We start from the raw sequence: 20,076 nt of genomic DNA on the forward strand, positions 1-20,076 counted from the left end.
ATAAAATGTAACCTAGTTATTTCTTTCACCCTTTATATCAGCCCGCTATGTCTGCCTGGTACAATTTTTGTACACGTCATTTATCTAAATTTCTATCGTCGAATTAAGTTGACACTTTGCACAATTAATCATTGTTCCTAACGCAACTAGATTCAATTTTAAAAAACAACAAATTAATCAGTTAATAAAATAATCAATCGTAATTAATTTAGGTTGACATTGATTAAGGGAAATAAATCTTACATAAATGATTTATATGGTTGCAAATATACAGTACTTTCCCTTTAGATAAGCTTCATAAAAAAGTATGCCTACATTCCGATAGTTATGAAACCGTACATGACAAACATTAAATTCAGTTATCTTTGTACAAATCCTATATTGACTCATTCCGTCTATCTGGGTGATTAACTCATTCCGTCTGTCTGGGTGCATTCTTTTACAAGTTTTTCTCCCACTTCCAATTCTCGGATCAAGTTAAATTATGTACATTTATTCACAGTCCATGACATTACTTGAAACATTATTAAGAAAAACAATTAGATAATAAATTATTGGTAATTATTTACTTTTGTTTTATATAGAAAAACGGATTAGAAAATTAAATCTTGCAGTATTAAAAAATACTGATGTTATTTTGCGGTTCTTCCCATTAGTTGAGCTTTGTTATTTTATTCTTATTTAGTAAATTTTTTGCTTGCTGTTTTCCAAAGCTTAAATGTGTATTAGAAAACAATTCGTTTGAGATATCCAGATCTAGCGAAAAATACCTATATACCAGGTACTTGAACTATCGTGATAAGAATTTATGATTAGTGTGACCTGTATGATATAGTATAGCTAATAAAGTACAAATTATTGTTACGTTAATCAAAGACAAGGTTATGTATATTTCTTTAAGCACAAAGTAATGCATAACATTATTAAATACATACTTGTGTATTGCGTTCGAAATTCATATAGCGTGTAAATAGACATGTCATATATTGTGTATGAATTATTTGGGTAATTTGCATTCTTTTCTAAATAAAGCTATTAATTGATAGTTACCTTGAGCCATTTTCCCCTCATAGTGTGTAATGTATGGAAATGTAAGGTACAACTTAGAATCATTTTTCAATGGCAATGTCTTCTATTCCAAAGATTAAGGATAAGTGCAGTATTTCAAGACTATGCAACCCAATTGCGACCTGCATCTTTAGCCGAACCTGATGCAGACCAAGCCGTTATCCGAAGAGAGTCACTTGTGCAGGGTCGGACACTTATACTGAATGGGGATGACCTCATGCCTAAGGCGATCTTTTTTGACTGCCTTAAATGTGGAAGTCGTAAAAGACACCCCCGGAACTGGTATAGAGGCCAACTCATGCACCATTTCACCCTCACTGGCCTAGAGAAAATTAGTTACTGCCAGCAGATGGTCTCACAAAGAGACAGCTGGAGAACCCTTACGAAGGTCGCGGGTCACACATCAAAATATTAAAACGGTCCATGGGCGTAGCCAGGATTTTTTTTCGGGGAGGATTCCCCCCCCCGACCCCCCCCCCCCCGTGGAAAAATATTATATATATATATATATGTGTGTGTGTGTACATAATAAATCTTTATTACATTCTGACCCTTTTGGAAGACGTTTATTGTTTATTGTAGACTCCCCGCCCTTGCTAGCAAGGGGGTCTGGGGGAGTTCGCAGCGCTCCCCTAGCGCGGGGCGAAGCCCCACCGCCGAGCACTATTCCTGGTATTGAAAGCCAACAAAATGCATATTCTAAGGTATCTACAGTGCATTATCTTGCTATTAAAAAGTTTTATTTCAAAAACCTAATGTGCTATTCTTACTGACTTAGACCCTCTCGCGCCGTTCGGCGCATTTTCCGTCAAGCTGTTTCCGCAACTCTTATTTTGCGTAATTCATTTTGTGTGAGAACATGTCCCGCAAAACCTCATGCGACGCTCTGTCACAACCTTACTAAGGATTCGACTCCCAGTTCGGCATATGATTTCTTTGATTTAGACCCGATCTCTATGACTGACTTCTAAAATCTGTCTTAGCCATCTTTGTTGAGACACATTTAATGATTTTCAATTTCGGCAGAAGGCTATTCACACTTTATTAATGGAGCCCAAGCCACTGGTAGAAATTTGTAGCCTTTCTTGACTACGATCTTGGAATTACATGCCTGTATTTCGCTTTAGATTTTATATCGAAAAGGAAAGTTTTTTCGTCAAATCATCTGTTGAGGGGTTTTAAACTAAGAAATCTCTGGAGTTTTTTTGTTTTGTTTTTAATTCAAAACCCCATTTAGCTACGATCTTAGAATTTGGTGACTGTAGTTTGCTTTAAAATAATATTGAAGAGAGAGGTTTTCAACTCTAAACGCTTTGTATGGGAATTTTAAACTCAAAACCATCTGGAGGGGTTTTAAACTTAAAAGAAAAAGCCATCTGGAGGAGGGGGATTTAAACTCAAAACCTCTTTGGCTACGCTCATAGATTTTATAGTGTGTAATTTGCTTTTTTTTTATATTGAAGAGGTACTTTTTAGCTTCAAACCCCAACTGGAGGGGGGGGGGGTTAAACTCAAAACCCCTTTGGCTACGCTCATAGAATTTTGAGTGTGTAATTTGCTTTTTTTATATTGAAGATGGGGTTTATCGTAAATTTTGGAGGGGGGTTTAAAATCAAAATCTTCCTCAACTGTGCTGTTGGAATTTGGGGATTGTTGTTTGCATTTTTTTTGTTTTGTTTTATAGAAGAGAGGGATTTAACTGCAAAAAACTCTGGTAGGGGGTTTAAAATTCAAAACCCTCTGTAGGGGTTTTTTAAACTCAAAGCCTCCTGGTTGAGGGATTTGTATCTTAAAACCCCTAATAGGTTTTTTTTTAAATCTCAAAACCCCCCTGGTAGGGGGATTTAAACTCAAAACCCCCTGGTAGAGGGTTTTTAACTCAAAACTGCCTCGGCTGTGCTGTGGTAAGTAATGATTTAGTATTAAAACCTCACCTAAAATAAACAAAATGAAAGCAAAAATCAGTCACTTAATTCCGTTCCCGGGGGGGGGGTCGGATTTCATTTCGGGGGGGGGGGTTAACCCCAAGAACTCATTCCCCCCTGGCTACGCCCATGTTAAAACCTATCAAAAACATTCCAGCATAAAATAAGTATTAGACTTATACAAACACAAGGACCCTCTCGTTTGATGGAAATAAAGTAGATCAAGTAAATATTATTATTTTAACTGTATAAACCATGGGCTAAATTTAGAAGTAATAAGTGGATAACTTGTTAGAGAAGGAAAGATAAACTCGGGAAAATTAATTTTTCAATCTACTTGAAAGGCTTAGTTCAAAGGCGAACATTCAAACTCTGTTCGTAGCTGAACATACAATGATTTACCATACATTTTGACGTATCTCTGGTCGCTGGTACTCTGAGTCATGCATCTCTTTTCACTTGTGATAATTTCGTCTTTGTCACTGATTCGTGTTCTCTTTTTCATCTGAGTACATGTAATAATTACAATTCCTCTATTCTGGTTGCACATTCATAGGCAAGAACATTAAAACCTGGAACCTGGGTGGACACGGTTCTCATCATGGCTCTAACGTTGTTGTTTTTTTTTTTGTTTTTTTTTTAGAAATTTGACAGTTGATGTTATTTGGGAAAAGAATTACTAGCTGATTGTCCACATTGGGAACACGCTAGTTAAACGTTACAATTTTTCTAAGCAAAAAATAAATACATAAATAAATACATTTGGTTAGAATACTTAGAAAATCTTTATCTTGAACAGACTGTAAAACTGGGGAATGCCACGCAAGCGATACGCAAACAGTTTCAGAATGTTGTCATGGTCTAACTGCTTCAGGGTGACGGTGATCTTAGCCAGGCGTATTTTGTGGTGCTGGTCATGCCGGTCATTGGCGTACATCCTATCTTCCCAGTGCTCGGTCACTCTCGGCTTTGGGGTGGCTTAAAAATCTCGAAATTCAAAATTCCAGTCTTCATCAGGATTCGAAGACATGACCTCTCAGTTCGCAAGCGAAGTTCCTCACCTCTCCACCACCATGCCTCCTACTTTAAGAAGTATGTACGCACATTTTGTTTGGTATCGTTTTGAAATGTGTTAGTGTGTAATGCTAGAATTGTAAGACAAATTTCCTCAAGCTTAATAAAATTATGATAATTATTAATAAAAAGAAAATAAGCTACACATTGATATTGAAATATTTTTTCTACATTCTGCTAATTTCTCTTTCCTACCAATGTCAGCCATTACATAAAAACCGAAAAGAGAAAGCGAAAACATGGCGTCACACCTTTTAGTATAAAAAAAACAAGGTTACAACGACAGTTTGTGTGGAAACACAAACTCAAAATCGGCCCCCGAAGTGGTACACCCAGGCAAGCTTCAATTTTTTCAGAAAGAACATCCGAATGAAATTATATCAAAGACAAATGACAGATAAGAATGGAGAAAGAAGGTTGACAGATCTTGTGTAGTGCCCCAACGGTCCAGCAGATCAAAGGATAGGTGAAAGTGAATGTAAAGTTAGATGTGAACGTGGCCTAACTAGTTCCCCTTTCAGACCTTGTGGTCTATAGTGCAAATGATATAAAGGTCCTCTGTTTTTGTTGCCTACGGTTAACGAGGGTATCATGTAGCCAGCACAACGACCAACCACCTTTACTTTTCCCCAACTAAAGTCAGGTACCCATTAGAGTTGGGTGTATTCAAGGGCTATAAAAATTCAGAATTCAAAATCACAGGACCCCAATTTCGGAGGCCGAGCGCTTAACCACTCGAACACAAGGCGTAAAAAAAGAAAGGATTTTGGTAGTAGTAGCATGTGGAATCAGGCTAGGATACTTGGAGGTCTTTTTGTGGATTGCAATGAGAAATTACGTACTTTTTGTACAAATATAAAATGATTGTTAATATTTTTAGTCAAATCTTTTACTAGTTATGGATTTTTTTTCCATTTAATATTAGGGTGAGTGGTGCTTAAGTGGTAAAGCTCTTGGTTTACAAACCGAAGGGTCTCGGATTCAAATCTAAATGAAGGTTCTAATGGGTAAGTGACATAGAATGGGAAAGTAAGGACGGCTAGTCGTTGTGCTGGCCACATGACTCTTTCATTGGCCATAGGCCATCAAAGCAGATTATCTTTACATTATCTGAAAAAAAGGGGGGGGGGGCTTTACTACACAAGTTATTGTGTCGACCTCCACCTTTTCACTATTCTAAATTGCAGCGTTAGGAGAAAGTCTACAACAGATTAAGAAATATAGGATTATATAGTTTTTGAAAATAAAATAAATAAATAAATAAAACTTCAGTAGTTTGTAGCAGTGATAAACTAGCTGCCAACTTCAAAAATATTAAACCCAAAACCACTGCACGACTCCTTTGAAAAACTCCTAAAAATTGATTTTTTTTTCGTAAAACTTTTTATTACGAAATTGTTTTAAAAGGAGGAAAACATCTTGAGTGTTGAGTGTTGCTATTACAACATCAGAAGTGGAAGAGAAGTGTGTATCAATCAAAACCGAGGGTCTTTTTAACGTAAGATTTAACACACAAAAAAAAACACAAAAAAACAACAGTTAAGACATAATAAAAGTTCTAAAAATAGATCTTTTCTACTGCATTGACCTCATTTCTAACATCAGTTCAACAAGTACTTGAGTTGTTTCTAGTTGGGTGAACTAGGTTTCACATATATTTTCAACAAGGGAGATTATAGCGTTTCTCAAACTGATACACATTCTGACAAGAGGAAATAAATCTTTTCCTTTTACGTATTTTTTTTTCATTAAAAATAATCAGTTTCCTTTTCTTAGTTTATTATTCCATATTTGTTAATTAATTACATAATTAAGAAGCTAATTGTAAATCTAAAAAAATTTAAATGATTAATTTAAGTTGCATTTTTAAAAAGGTTGTAGAAAAAGGCGCATGTAATTGTGTAAAGACTTCAATAACCTGTCAGAAAAGATAGCTCATTGTCTTGTTTATTAAATTGCAGAACATCTGTACATATGCTCCGTCAGACAAAAACAGACCCGCTAAGGGCCGGATTTAGACTTCAAAAAGCCCTAAGCCATTTGAGATACGGGTGATATTGTCCAGATATCAAATGTCAGTACTAAATAAAATTTCGGATAACTAGAGGAGTTAGCCTATATACAATTAAAAAGTGTAAAGATTGTTAAATAATATACGTTTACACGAAATCATATATTCTTAAAGCAAATCCTTCGAAGTTTACTGCAGTTCATCGCTGAACCACCAACACGATTCAGACAATGACCAGCACACGGAATAGATCTAGCGCACTTGTTCATTATTGTTTTCCTGCATACTTTTGTATTTGGTTGACATGATTAGCCTCGAGGGTTACTAAAATAATATTTGGCTCACAATTTGTAGTTTGGCTGTGCACAAACTTAGCCATACTTTTCTCTGTGTAGCTCTAGGAAAGTGAAAAAAAACGTTTCGATTTTTTCTTAGTGATAATACTTTTTCATCTCATATATATATATATATATATATATATAATTGTAGTGCGGATAGGTTTTTTTTTTTGTAGTGTATGATTAGTTGACACATGTGACACAGTTTAGCGTGCTGCTTAGTGGTCAACTGTCTGAAAGGACAAGGGACATACATGGTATGAACATTACACATTTACACATGAATATCACCCGTGATACGGTTATGTGATCAGGTCTTTCGTTTTTTTAGAGAGGGCCTTAAGGGATGAGGGATAGAGCCAGGAGGTAAAAGAGACGCCAGTTCAGTTTGCTCGGTGATTCAGTCTGGTACTTTTAATTGCCGATTGCACATTATTGACTGCTGATTTATTAACTTCCGATTGCACATTATTGACTGCTGATTTATTAACTGCCGATTGCACATTATTGACTGCTGATTTATTAACTGCCGATTGCACATTATTGACTGCTGATTTATTAACTGCCGATTGCACATTATTGACTGCTGATTTATTAACTGCTTATTCTACAGTATTGACAGCTGATTTATTAAATGCCGACTGTATAGTATTCACTGCTGATTTATTAAGTGCCGACTGTATAGTATTAACTGCTGATTTATTAAGTGCCGACTTTATAGTATTAACTGCTGATTTATTAACTATTAAAGCATCAAGATATTTTTTAGCCCGTATTTTCATGTTCTGAAGTTGGCTAGTTTGTAATAAGCACTGTTTGCAGAGAGCCTGATAGAGAGGATTGTAATCTTGTAGTGTTGTATACTTTTAACAAATGCCGCCTGCTATAGGAAAACTTTTGGTACAAAGCTTTGAGACTAAATGTTTTCCTTGTATCTTAACTGCCTTGGTAGGAATAAAGTAAATATTTTCTGTTGTCGAGATCGATGACTCATGTTTACGTCAAGCGTAACCACGTCAGATTTCTCACACTGACATTGATGTGCCTCTAAAAATTTCCAAACCACTTAGAGATACATGGCCAAATCGACTTATGACGTTCAGTCAAACATACTTAAAGCCGCAGCTAACTTCTGATTTCCTTATGGTACTTTGGCGAATGTTGACCTTAAGTTGTCAAGCAATAAAGAAAATGTTTGAAGTATGATATATAGGGGTGAGAACTAGACTAGACGTAACTTAAAGCTATATCACACATTGCTTGGAATTTAAAAAAAAAGAAATGTCAGCTGCACTCCACATTCCTATGTGTAACAATCCTGGGTGTGAGGCACAGTTGAAACAACTGTCTCAAACATTTGCACATCTTGGGAACAATGTTGAGGATGATAAACGTTTGAGTAAGTTTTTTTTTTGTTTGTTTTTTAATAGTTTTTTTTTCCTTCGGTTTGTCTTTCACCTTTTACTTGAGTACTTCGTCTTGACCTTTGTTTTGTTACAGACGTTTCTTTGAAGAGTTACAGGGAGATAACCGACTGAACGTTAGAAATGTTTGTGATGTGCGTTGATCGCAATTTATATTACTTATAGAAAGACGGAAAGACAGACAGATAGATAGATAAATAGATAAATAGATAGATAGATAGATAGATAGATAGATAGATAGATAGATAGATAGATAGATTCATTCATTCATTGCATACATACATACATACTTAAGTATTTACATACATACACATATGCATACATACATATATGCATACATACGTACATACATACATACATACATACATACATGCATACACAGTTACATATTGACATACATATTAATAACACTCATACATACATACATACATACATACATACATACATGCATACACAGTTACATATTGACATACATATTAATAACACACACACATACATACATACATACATACATACATGCATACACAGTTACATATTGACATACATATTAATAACACACCTACATACCTACATACATACAGACAGACAGACAAAAAATTATGATTAAATGTATGTATAAATCTACTCAGAGTACTTAAATTCTAATGACTGGCACATTGATCTAGACCGCAGACTTTCCATGTCTATGATCTTGACGGTGCCCAAAATGTTCTTGTTCGAATTCTCGAATCAAATTTAAATGTTATTTATTTTTTAGAAAACAAAGTTATGAAGGCGAAACTAGAGCTTTCCAAATGTGGTCAAATAGCTCGCAATTTTGTTTCCCAAAGATAAACATCAACTTTCACATTTCTAGAAAAATCTTTAGAGACCTTTTTTGAGAACCGCGTCCACAAACCCACCCAGCGCCCATGAATTGTCAAACTGAATAGAGCAATTGTAAAAAAAAACGGAATAATATTGTACAATAGGCATGCTAGAAAATGATGTACATTTTTAAAAGGCAATAATGCTGTAAAACCTCATAAGTGGACGAGGTTCTTAGTTATTGAAAGCTCTATAGGATGTATAAAGTATTTTGATATTTTTCTAGTAAGAACATATTTTAGAATCAAATGTGATGGGATTGTTTTGAGATATCTAATTGTATAGGAGCTATAGTTTAGAAATAGAAACTAGATCAAACAGGTCACATGTAAAAAAAATAAATAAAAATAAAAGCAATTCTTCCTTAATGAAACTGTTGCCTTTTGTTAAGAACGATAACATGGATTTTAATAATAACTATTGTATAATTAATAATAATAACTAGTGTTTAATTAATAAAGGAAAAAAAAGTTTATCACGTAACAACCCCCACCGCAACACACCAGAAATATCATGATTACAAATATGCATAATTCTATTCAGACTATCTACATTTCTAGTTTGGTGACATACAACCAGTTTTGGAAACATTAAAAGACAATCGTTTAGACTAGAATACTGGACCTAGTTAGAGATATATGTATGATATTGTGTATTAATAAAGTATATAATAATTCTATACAAATATATATTATGAAATATTAATTCAGGCAGTCCAGCTAATGATTGCTACATCAGAAGGTGCGCGAAATGTTTCTGTAGTTCTATTAATTTAACTCTTTACTGAATACATGCGGGAATTCCCACTGAGTTTTAAAATAGACCAAGTTTCATTTTAAGATGATAAGAATCTGAAAGAAATTATAACAGTTAAACCAGTTTTCCATGTGTGGTCAATTAACTAGTTGGTCTTCCCCCCCCCACCCAAGATATATATCAACAGACCCATTTCTAAGAAAATCATTGGAACCGTTTTTGAAATGTGTATCCAGGTTCTAGGTTCCACAAATGACTTGTAAGAAAGAGATGAAATGAATACAAAACAAAAGCAAAAAACGGACGTTTAAAATGTTAAGATATTTATAGCCAATTAATGCTGTTTGTGTCAGTATGTGTTTTACATAGAATGGGAGACAATCTTTTTTATTTCAGGAAAATGAGTAATAATATGATGTAACTTTTAGGTGTGGATATGATTCATACATGATATAACTTTGTTTATATAGCACGCCCTGTCTCTCTTTGAGTCTCTTTGTTTCCGCCCCCCCCCTCTCTATCTCTCTCCCTCTCTGCTTAATAAATTTATTGTATTATCTATTGGTGTATTCTGAATTCCAAACATTATTGGATTGTTTGGGACTCTAGTGTCTGATTGTATTAAAGATTGAACTTCAACATTTCCCAACAGCATAAAATGCCCCACAAGAAGAGCTTGACCATCTGGATTATCCTGCACTGCTAGAACGTGCACTAAAACGATCATATAGCTTTAAAAAAAAAACCCAGCTTTATTCTGTACACCGGAGACACCAATAAGCCAGCTGTTTATAGTTTTTCCACCATGCATAAAAATGTCCATTAGATTGGATATTTGAATACATTGACTCAAAACTATAAAGAGTAATCTTTTGGTGTCTCCGGCATACAGAATACGGAAGTTTTAGTAAACGATAAATCATTTCTGAACTGTGTGATCAAACTTCTAATATATTTTTCAAGCATTTTTAGCGGCCCCCGAAAGGGGAAAAGACGCTATCAGTTTTGTGTGGTCTGTCTGTCCGTCCGTCCCGTTTAAACCTCGTTAACTAGAGGAGATAGTGAAAATCCGACATCATAATATTTTAGAACATTCAAAGTTCTGACGCAAAGGCTAAGTTTTTCGTTTCTAAAAGCGAAAAATCTAATTTTTAAAATTAATTATGCAAGCAGTTTTTTTTCCTAAAAATACACCATTTTTACAACTATTCACATTAAATAGTAACAAACGCCGGAGGCTTTTTCTTAGGGCAACTACAATTCCATATGTTTTTCAACACATTTATGAAAACAGTTTTATGTTTTTGTCAAGTTAAGTGAGTTCTGTCATAGCTGAGTACTATATTTACAACAAAAAAAATAACTTTTTCTTTTGAAAAAGAAAAATCTATTTAGTATGCATATATGTGGAACATAATTTAAAAACAACAATTAATAAGTAGTTTTTCATATCATCGCGTGAATTGCATAATTCCAACGAGGCCTTGAAACATTTTTTTTACTGATTTTTTTTTCTTGAGGCTTTGAGTAAGAGATTGACTCTTTATAAAACAATTAGATAAATTAGATACTTATTAAAAGACATCAGTTAGGCCAGGTTCACATCTAACTTCACATTCATTTTAACCTATTCCTTGGTCTGCTAGATTATTGGGGGCACCACGCAAGATCTGTCAACCTTCTTTCTCCACTCTTTTCTGTCACTTGGATTTCATGGAATTTCATAGCATTTCATTCTAATATTCTTTCTGAAAATATTTAAACCTGTCTTTTTACCACTTCTGATAGAATTTCATTCTGATATTCTTTCTGAAAATACTAAAACCTGCCTTTTTACCTGCCTGGGTAGACCACTTCGGGGGCCGATTTTGAGTTAGTGTTTCCACTCAAACTGTCTTTGTAAACTTGTTTAAAATTTACTTTACAAAAGATTTCCACAAAGTAATAAAAAATCCATTAAATAAAACGCTTATCTAAAGGGGAAGAACTTCGCCCTTAAAATTATAGGCCTATCAATAATGTACAAGCTAATTTCCTTATTCGATAATAAACAAAATAATTAATTACCAATAATTAATTGAGCAATTGTGTATTTTTTTTTTAGTGATACATGTTTTGTTAGTCACAATAAATAATGTTCAAATTATCAACTTGATCGGAGAATGCGTGAGGGAGAAATAGCGTTTATAATTATTTTGAACAAATAACGTGTACACACTTTTTACCAGACAGGCACACAGAGTGAGTTGAAATAAGCTTTGGAATAAATATATGGCTCCTTTTGTCTCGAAAGGCAATGGATGCGCCCAAGTGAGTCACTGGTTTTGGCTTAATCTTGAGACGGGGCAGAATCTGGTGTGGCTAATCAAGCCAATTCTAGATCGGCAGACTTTGCCACAATTCGTACATGTGTATGCCTCTGATTTAGGGCTAGCAGACAGGGCACCTTTCTTTTTTTCCCTCTTGATTAAAGCCGCTTCAATTCTTTTGTTCTCAGCAAGGGTTGTCCCAGCACGCACAGTCTGGATGGAATAAATACTTTTCTTATAAATCAATTGGCACAATAAATAAAGGTACAAAGAAGACTAATAAGTTAAAGACTATAAAGGAGATTTTTGAATGGAGTGGGGGAACCTGCGATCTTAGCAGTACGCTCATGTTTGTAAAAATGTTCTGTAAAAAGTTTTACATGTTTTGGATGTTCCTTCAAAGTTGAAGATAATTACTTCCTAGTCCAAACCTCCCGCAGGTCCACGGGGGATGGGAGCGGGCAGGGTTTTAACCCTGAACCATCGATAAATCTGAACGACAATCCAGCGCGCAAACCGCACAACCTGGCAGCCATCCTCGACCAGGCAGCAACGCCTTACCCTAACAATAACCCAAATTGTGCCAAAAGCATAGAGTGAAATCGGTATAGTAGCCGGAAAGGCTTAACTCATTGGCTGCGACGCTTCTCTCCTAGAGATGGTCTGACAACTCCTAAATGCACGGAAGTTCTCTGTGAACGACTCTTTTACCCTACAGTTGTTTCGTGACATTTTTTAATCTAAATTTTTAAGAAACAATACTTGAACTATTTCCTCTCTTTAAAAAAGTTCTTCATCCTAGATAACCTTAATCAATCCAGTTAGTTCGATAACGTTATAAATTGGTATTATAGAGATCGTAACAGGGTCGCTTAGTTTGAAATAGATTTTAATGTCAAAAGAATTTCAGTATAGCGAGGCCCTCTCATACGCGGGGTGTAGGGCGGTCACCCTGTCGACACTTCCGAAATTGTTATGGCTTATCACAAAGCTACATTCTGTCTGTAAAAAAAAAGACAAACATATATTATTAGTAGTCGAAATAAAAAAAAAAACAACACAAATTCATTTAAAGTAAAAAAAAAAAAATGACAGACTCTTTCACAGTGTTAACTATTGCTGAGATGATATTGGGGTAGGATTGTAAGTTTTGCAGAGGGGAATTTCGTCCTTTGTTTACTTTTGAAGCCGTACAAATTCACCTGATAGTTCACCTCACCTTGTAAAATGGAATATAAAAGTAAAAGTAACGCGCTATGATTCTTTGGTATGCCGGAAATGTTTTGGATTTATGTTTTTTGTTTCAAATAAAATCTATTAGGATAGTCATACTCTAGCTATACATTTGTATCTTACAGACGGACGATTCAGTTGCCAGTTTAAGGAAAACCTGAACAAATGTCCATTTACTATTCTTCATTACTGTGAACATTTGTGGCTAAAAGTGAGTAACAGAAAATGAAATGTTTTATTGTGTACAATGTTAATATAAGAGGGGCGATTTTAGTTATATTTTAATTTTAAATTACGCAGATAAAATTATATTATTATAGCTTTTATAAAGCGCTACTTTCATGCTTATAGCATGCTCAGCGCGCTTTTGGTCCAATCTCATTTGTGGACCAGTGGGGGGAGGGAGTATCTTGGAGTTGGTTTTCCGTGCTGCCTTTAGGTGCTCAGTAAATACAACTCTGCCCGAGTCCGGCTGTCGAACCTCGAGCCCCCTTCTAGCTAGCCAAGCCAAGCCAAGTTCAAGCGCCTCTCGACCACGCTTCCAACCACGTATGATCAATGTGCTTTAAGAAAGTTGAAAACATAAAAAAAGACTTAAAATCTAAATAAGATTTGAATAGTTAGGTCTCAATGTTTTTTTCTGAATGCAGCGGTTAGCATTCAATCGAGAGTAAGTTTCAAGGCTTTGGTCTATGATCGGATTGTTTCCTCAAAATTTAAGTTCTCTCTAACAGACATATTGACGATTTATCAAATGTATTCAGATTTAGCAGTTCATCCTTGTCTAACAACATATGCATGCAATTTGTTTAATCCGGACAAAAAAATTCGTCGAATTCATAGATTGATAAATTCACTGGTATAATCCAGTTAAATTAAGTGATCCTAATCATATATTGACATATGCCCCCCAAAAATAAATTTCATTGACCAAAGCAACATTTCCATTTAATTTTGCAAAAATATTTCAAATTCCATGAGACGTCATCATACAAGGCACAAGTAGAAGCGATGAGTTCATATAGCGCAGTGATCTTCGACAGAAATATGAAGGCATTTGTTCACTTAGATACGATGGGGTTTCGGGGTTGATACAAAGATATCTTGAACATGAATTTAGAATAAATTTTAAATTTAGAATCATAAGTACTATTATAATCTCACCTTGATATCAATAAGAAATACAATAATAATTTCAAGCTGTATAAGACAGACTATAGTTCAATGGGTAGCTAAACGTAGTCTGTTATTCAATATTTCTCGTGAAAGAATTCTTCATGAAAGAGACCAATCTCTCTGTTAAGGTGTAAAGGGAATAGATATAAGTGTTAGTTTGCTCTGCATTAAGCCTCATATATGTATGTTTCTTTTCCTTTAAGACAGAAATCAAATCACGAAGACATACTGCGCTAAAAAAAAAAGAGTTTAACAATAAGCCTCATGAATTGTGGTCGAAAGGCTAAGAACGTTTGAATTTGGCTTCGTTTTGGCTACCCATAAAGGGGGCTCGAGGTTCTACACCAGTGATGCCCAAAATACGGCTCGCGGGCCAGATCCGGCCCGCGATGTGTTTTTATCCGGCCCGCCAAAACGTCTGCACAAAGTGTAGAATAGGTTGAAAAATGTATCTTTACCCACGTTAGGGTCCTGACATTTTTCTCTGATGAATTGGTTCCAGGCCATTTAAAATGTGTAGGTTTATGAAATGAGAGAGCCGAAGAAACTACAAGTTGACTGAATTTAGAATCATACCAGGAAAATTGAACGGATCTTTAATTATTTTTTTTTTTGGAACATGATAATAAACCAACATATTTGTTTTGTAAATTGTAGCTGTTTTAAAAACAACAACATCTATACGGCTTTATAAAACAAATATGACGGCATTCTTGGTTTGAGCCGCGAATAAAAGGTTGTTAAACTAAGCTTAGAATTGGAGGTTCGATGGGAATATTTACCAAAAAGAAACAAGAAAATGAGTCGTTGGTAAAGCTAGCTAAATGTTGCTCACATTTTAAGAGAGGAATGAAGCCAATTAATATCATATTAATATCCAATTAATTAATGCAAGTAATAGATCCACTGGTTTCTAATAAAATTCTTTTAGGTCAATATCATTTCGTTTATGTACATTTTTGCTCGTGTGGCCCGCGACACGAGTGTCGGAAATAAAAATGAGCATCACTGTTCTACACCAACTGAGTGCCCAAATGCAGCACGGAAAACCTTGTCCCAGATACCCCCTTCCCACCACACGGGTCCACAAATGAGATTGGACCATAGCGCTCTGAGCATGCTATAAGAATGAAAGTAACGCTATATGACAGCTATAATTTATTTATTATGTATTTATGTTTCTTTAAGATAAAAAATCACAAAGACATTCTGACGCTAACAAAGGAGCTCAACAATAAACTGATTTGCGTTCACCTCAAAAAGCGACTTTCCGGAGACAAGAAGACCTTCGGAGAAGCCTCCTTCCACGACTTCTTCCACGACTTCAACCTCATCAACCTGACGACGGACCAGGACATCAGAAAGTTCGCCTACGATGTGTTCTTGTCCTTGCAAAGATGTCACCTCGGCACTCAACAGACTGACGCTGAGATTCCACTCAAGTTAATGCCTCGTGCTCACGTTCGTATGGCGTCAGAATCAGCTCCGCCCGGAAGTTATGTCAACGAGCCTCTCGCCGCGAGACATTTCTTTGAAAGGATGAGCTTTTTGTATCAGCAAGTGGCCGAGATGGAGCATGTGCGAGAGGAAAGCTTCGTGAAATACCCGGATGTCAATGTTTATATGTTTGTTCCAACTGCTTACATCAGATTAGAGAGTTATACAGCTCAGAACTTTCCCCCTTTAATTTGTGAGTGCCATTGAAAAGAACATATTTCAGTGTAGATATAGTTTTTATGAATGAAACTTTAAAAAAATCAATTTTTATGGGGGAAAAAAAAGTTTAATTTTAAAATTATTTCTCCTTTCGGATTCAAAAATTGTATAAAATTAATAATCCATTTTATTCATTTGTTGTTCATTTTTCTTAATTTAGCCACTAACATAATTTAATTTTAAAAACAATTAGACTGATCATTCACATTTACTTGAAGTTTTTTGCACTAGTGTTTTTTTTTTCTGAGCGAGTGTGTGAATGGTATAGTATGAGTCTTTGTGTGAGTGTGTGTGTGACTGTGTGTTTAAAAAATTTTCTTTACACTTTTGAGCTCATTTCATTTTGTCTTTGCCAGTTACCAAAATGAATGACTTTCATGAATTCAAGGAATGTGTACGACTACTGCGAAACGAAGATACATTTAATGTCAGCTTTTTCTTAAACAAGGTCAGATTTTGTTTTACTTGCATTACATGAGGATCTGCCGGTTTGTACTAGCAATCTTTGTTTGTTTTCCTTCAAACACGTACCCAAACACATTTCAAAACACAATTTACAATCAATGTCCCATTATACTCTAAAACACATTCACAATCAATGTCCCATTACACTCCAAAACACATTCACAATCATTGTCCCATTACACTCCAAAACACATTCACAATCATTGTCCCATTACACTCCAAAACACGTTCACAATCAATGTCCCATCACACTCCAAAACACATTCACAATCAATGTCCCATCACACTCCAAAACACATTCACAATCATTGTCCCATTACACTCCAAAACACGTTCACAATCATTGTCCCATTACACTCCAAAACATATTCACAATCATTGTCCCATTACACTCCAAAACCCGTTCACAATCAATGTCCCATTACACTCAAAAACACGTTAACAATCAATGTCCCATCACACTCCAAAACACATTCACAATCATTGTCCCATTACACTCCAAAACACATTCACAATCAATGTCCCATTACACTCCAAAACACATTCACAATCATTGTCCCATTACACTCCAAAACACGTTCACAATCATTGTCCCATTACACTCCAAAACACATTCACAATCATTGTCCCATTACACTCCAAAACACGTTCACAATCAATGTCCCATTACACTCCAAAACACGTTCACAATCATTGTCCCATTACACTCCAAAACACATTCACAATTATTGTCCCATTACACTCCAAAACACGTTCACAATCAATGTCCCATTACACTCCAAAACACGTTAACAATCAATGTCCCATCACACTCCAAAACACATTCACAATCATTGTCCCATTACACTCCAAAACACATTCACAATCATTGTCCCATTACACTCCAAAACACATTCACAATTAATGTCCCATTACACTCCAAAACACATTCACAATTACTGTCCCATTACACTCCAAAACACATTCACAAAAACACGTTTCAATGAAATCTACGTTACTGGATTAACAAACAAGCAAAATATTTGTCAATTTACGATTTAAAAAAAAACAAAGCTTATATAAAGGAAACCACCGCACAATCACCACCAGATCTTTCAATACTTTAAGGTGTATCTCCACTTTTCTATTCAAAATACTTACAGTTAATTAATTAACTTTAAATATATATATATAAGAAACTACACTTTACGCAGAAAGTTTTTTACTTTGACACATGAAAATACAAAGTATAGTCTATTGATTTCATTATTTAATAAAATTAACCTTCAAATTTGTGTTTCAAATGCATTTTTACATAAATTCGTTTCTTATATCTGCGAAGTTAGAATTCCTGACGAACATTCTTTCATTAGACATTACGCGGAATGCTACACTTCTCTCTATTCCTAGGTCTAAAACTCTATTTCAACTCTAAGATGATAGAAATTCTCTTCGCAAAGATAGTTTTATTATTAAACACATGAACATATTAATTATAATCCATTCATTTCATTTATTTTAATCAAATTAACATTCAAATTTGCTTTTCTAAGGCATTTTTACATACATCTACATTTTATCGCCAATGTTTTCATAAAAAATTGAATTCAGGCCAATTAGCTATTTTTAGCTCCATTCATAATATTTTTTTATTCATGAATACATGCATTCGCTTACTTATAACATTATTATTTTTTTCAAATCGTTTCTAATGCACTATATCAGTGACTATATCAGCAATACGCAAGTTAAGACCCGCGGTCAGCGGGTAGTATCTGTCTAGTATATATACATATATATATATATATATATATATATATTTATATACATAAATTGATTAATGCTTTGTTTTTAACAATGAATAAGGGGGCTTAATTTTAACTTGATCCAAGAATCTGAAGTGGAAAAAAAACGTGTTAAAGATTCCACCCAGACAGATGTGATTTATTTCGAGGGTGTCAGGGTACTGGGACAGGCAAAAAAAAATTTTGTTTAATAATGTTTCATCCATTAGTTTATAAGAGCAAAATAATCGGTCTTACCAAAAAGTCATCATCTTCATAAAAAAAAAATAAAGTTTTTTTTACTTGTTTCTTCTCAGGTTATCCCTGAACTCTACAACGAAAGCTGTGCACTTGGGCTTGCTATTGTAGCCACAAGTCAACACTGCATACTCGCTGAGCGGTCAGTGTCGATGCTAGAGCTGCTTCTCTTTCGAGGTCAGCTTAGACCGGGTTTCAACACAATAGATGATCTGGTAGGTCAGATCTAGTGCATGTTTGATTTTTTGATTTTTTTTTTTTCATTGCGGCTAACAGCTTTGGCATACAAAACAGGTACTTATATGGTTCAATCGTTGGTCACGACTATTTTATAAAGAACCATATATCTCTCAAATAAAATGTTTTTAATTTCAAATGGACATGTAAAGCTTGTCTTCGAGTCCTGGAAATAATGAGGAGTGCAGTATTTCACGTGGATACTCAGTCCCAGCTGCGACCTACATAGTTGGCCACACCCATGACGAAGCGAGACATCTTTGGTGAAAGCGTTTGAAAAGCGCAACGACTGTGTGCGCATGCCTAGAGATCGAGGAAGGCTGGGGCTGGAGGAGGGTTGAAGAGTCGACGTGCGTGCGTGGTGTCCCCCTCCCTCTTTTTTTCTGAGCCGCGCATACTGTCGCGCGAACGTTACATAGGGTAACTCTAGTCCGACTTGCTCAAATAAAGAGTAATCTTTCCAAGACTTTTTTTATCTATGGTTAGAGAGTCGGCGTGCGTGCGTGGTGCCCTGCAGGCTTGGGCAACGTTAAGAATTATATATACAGATGATATAGTTGCTTTCTGTATAACACCCAAGGCTCATATCTCTACAGTAGGGTTAAGAGAACCACTGCTTGTTAGACACTGATTTTGTTGGCCTATATAAGGATTGATTCCGCCACACTCTCGCTTGAGGTCTCCATCTGTGTATTGTCTATTCTATTGATGGCTTTATATTTAAAGAACAAATAAATGAAACATATGCCATAATACAGCATTCATTTGTTAATTTTACTGTTTGGTTTTGTAGATCAAAACTGTTTCAATGCGCCTGATATGTGTCTGTAGTTTTAAATGATTTTCATTTTTTTTTTTCGAATTATTTATATCAAGCTACGATCCTATTTAACGTAATTTCATTATTTATACTTTTTAGCAAGCCGTTCAACTGGAACTTTGCAATTTGATTTCACAACTCAGGTAACACTTTTGTTTGTCAAAGATTATAAATGCAACTTTAAAACCCTTTTTTTAAAATTATTACAAATATCAAAGTTGTTTCCCTTTTATGGTCTGTTGATGCAATTATCGACGGGCATCAGGAATCAGAAAATATGAATAGGCTGCTCTCTTTTGACACCAATTTGAATTGTTTTATGTTCGAGGAAGAAGTTAAAGACGTCACATTCAGGGGTCCATTATTAAACAAGGTTACAAAGACAGTTTGTGTGGAAACACAAGCTTAAAATCTGCCCCCGAAGTGGTCCACACAGGCAGGCTTCAATATTTTCAGAAAGAACATCCAAATGAAATTATATCAAAGACAAATGAGAGATAAGAATGGAGAAAGAAGGTTGACAGATTTAGTGTAGTGCCCCAATGGTGCTGCAGATCAAAGGATAGGTGCAAGTGAATGCAAAGTTAGATGTGAACCTGGCCTAATTAGTTCCCCTTTCAGACCTTCTGGTCTATA

At 35.2% G+C, this 20,076-nt stretch overlaps 1 protein-coding gene across 2 annotated transcripts in view; it reads left to right on the forward strand.

Moving 5' to 3' along the window:
- The first annotated feature begins 7,519 nt into the window (after positions 1-7,519).
- Positions 7,520-20,076, forward strand: part of LOC106074957 (uncharacterized) — a 38,294-nt gene continuing 25,737 nt past the window's right edge. For both annotated transcript variants that reach the window (XR_008774918.1, XM_056011502.1), the window contains exons 1-6: positions 7,520-7,815; positions 13,131-13,216; positions 15,370-15,871; positions 16,254-16,345; positions 18,443-18,598; positions 19,540-19,583. Coding sequence is in view for 1 of the 2 variants with exons in the window: in XM_056011502.1 (XP_055867477.1) it covers positions 7,698-7,815; positions 13,131-13,216; positions 15,370-15,871; positions 16,254-16,345; positions 18,443-18,598; positions 19,540-19,583 (998 nt within the window). In the remaining variant the exon portion in view is untranslated. The remainder of the gene's footprint in view (positions 7,816-13,130; positions 13,217-15,369; positions 15,872-16,253; positions 16,346-18,442; positions 18,599-19,539; positions 19,584-20,076) is intronic.

Source organism: Biomphalaria glabrata, chromosome 14, assembly GCF_947242115.1.
Source record: "Biomphalaria glabrata chromosome 14, xgBioGlab47.1, whole genome shotgun sequence".
Lineage (NCBI taxonomy): Eukaryota > Metazoa > Mollusca > Gastropoda > Planorbidae > Biomphalaria > Biomphalaria glabrata.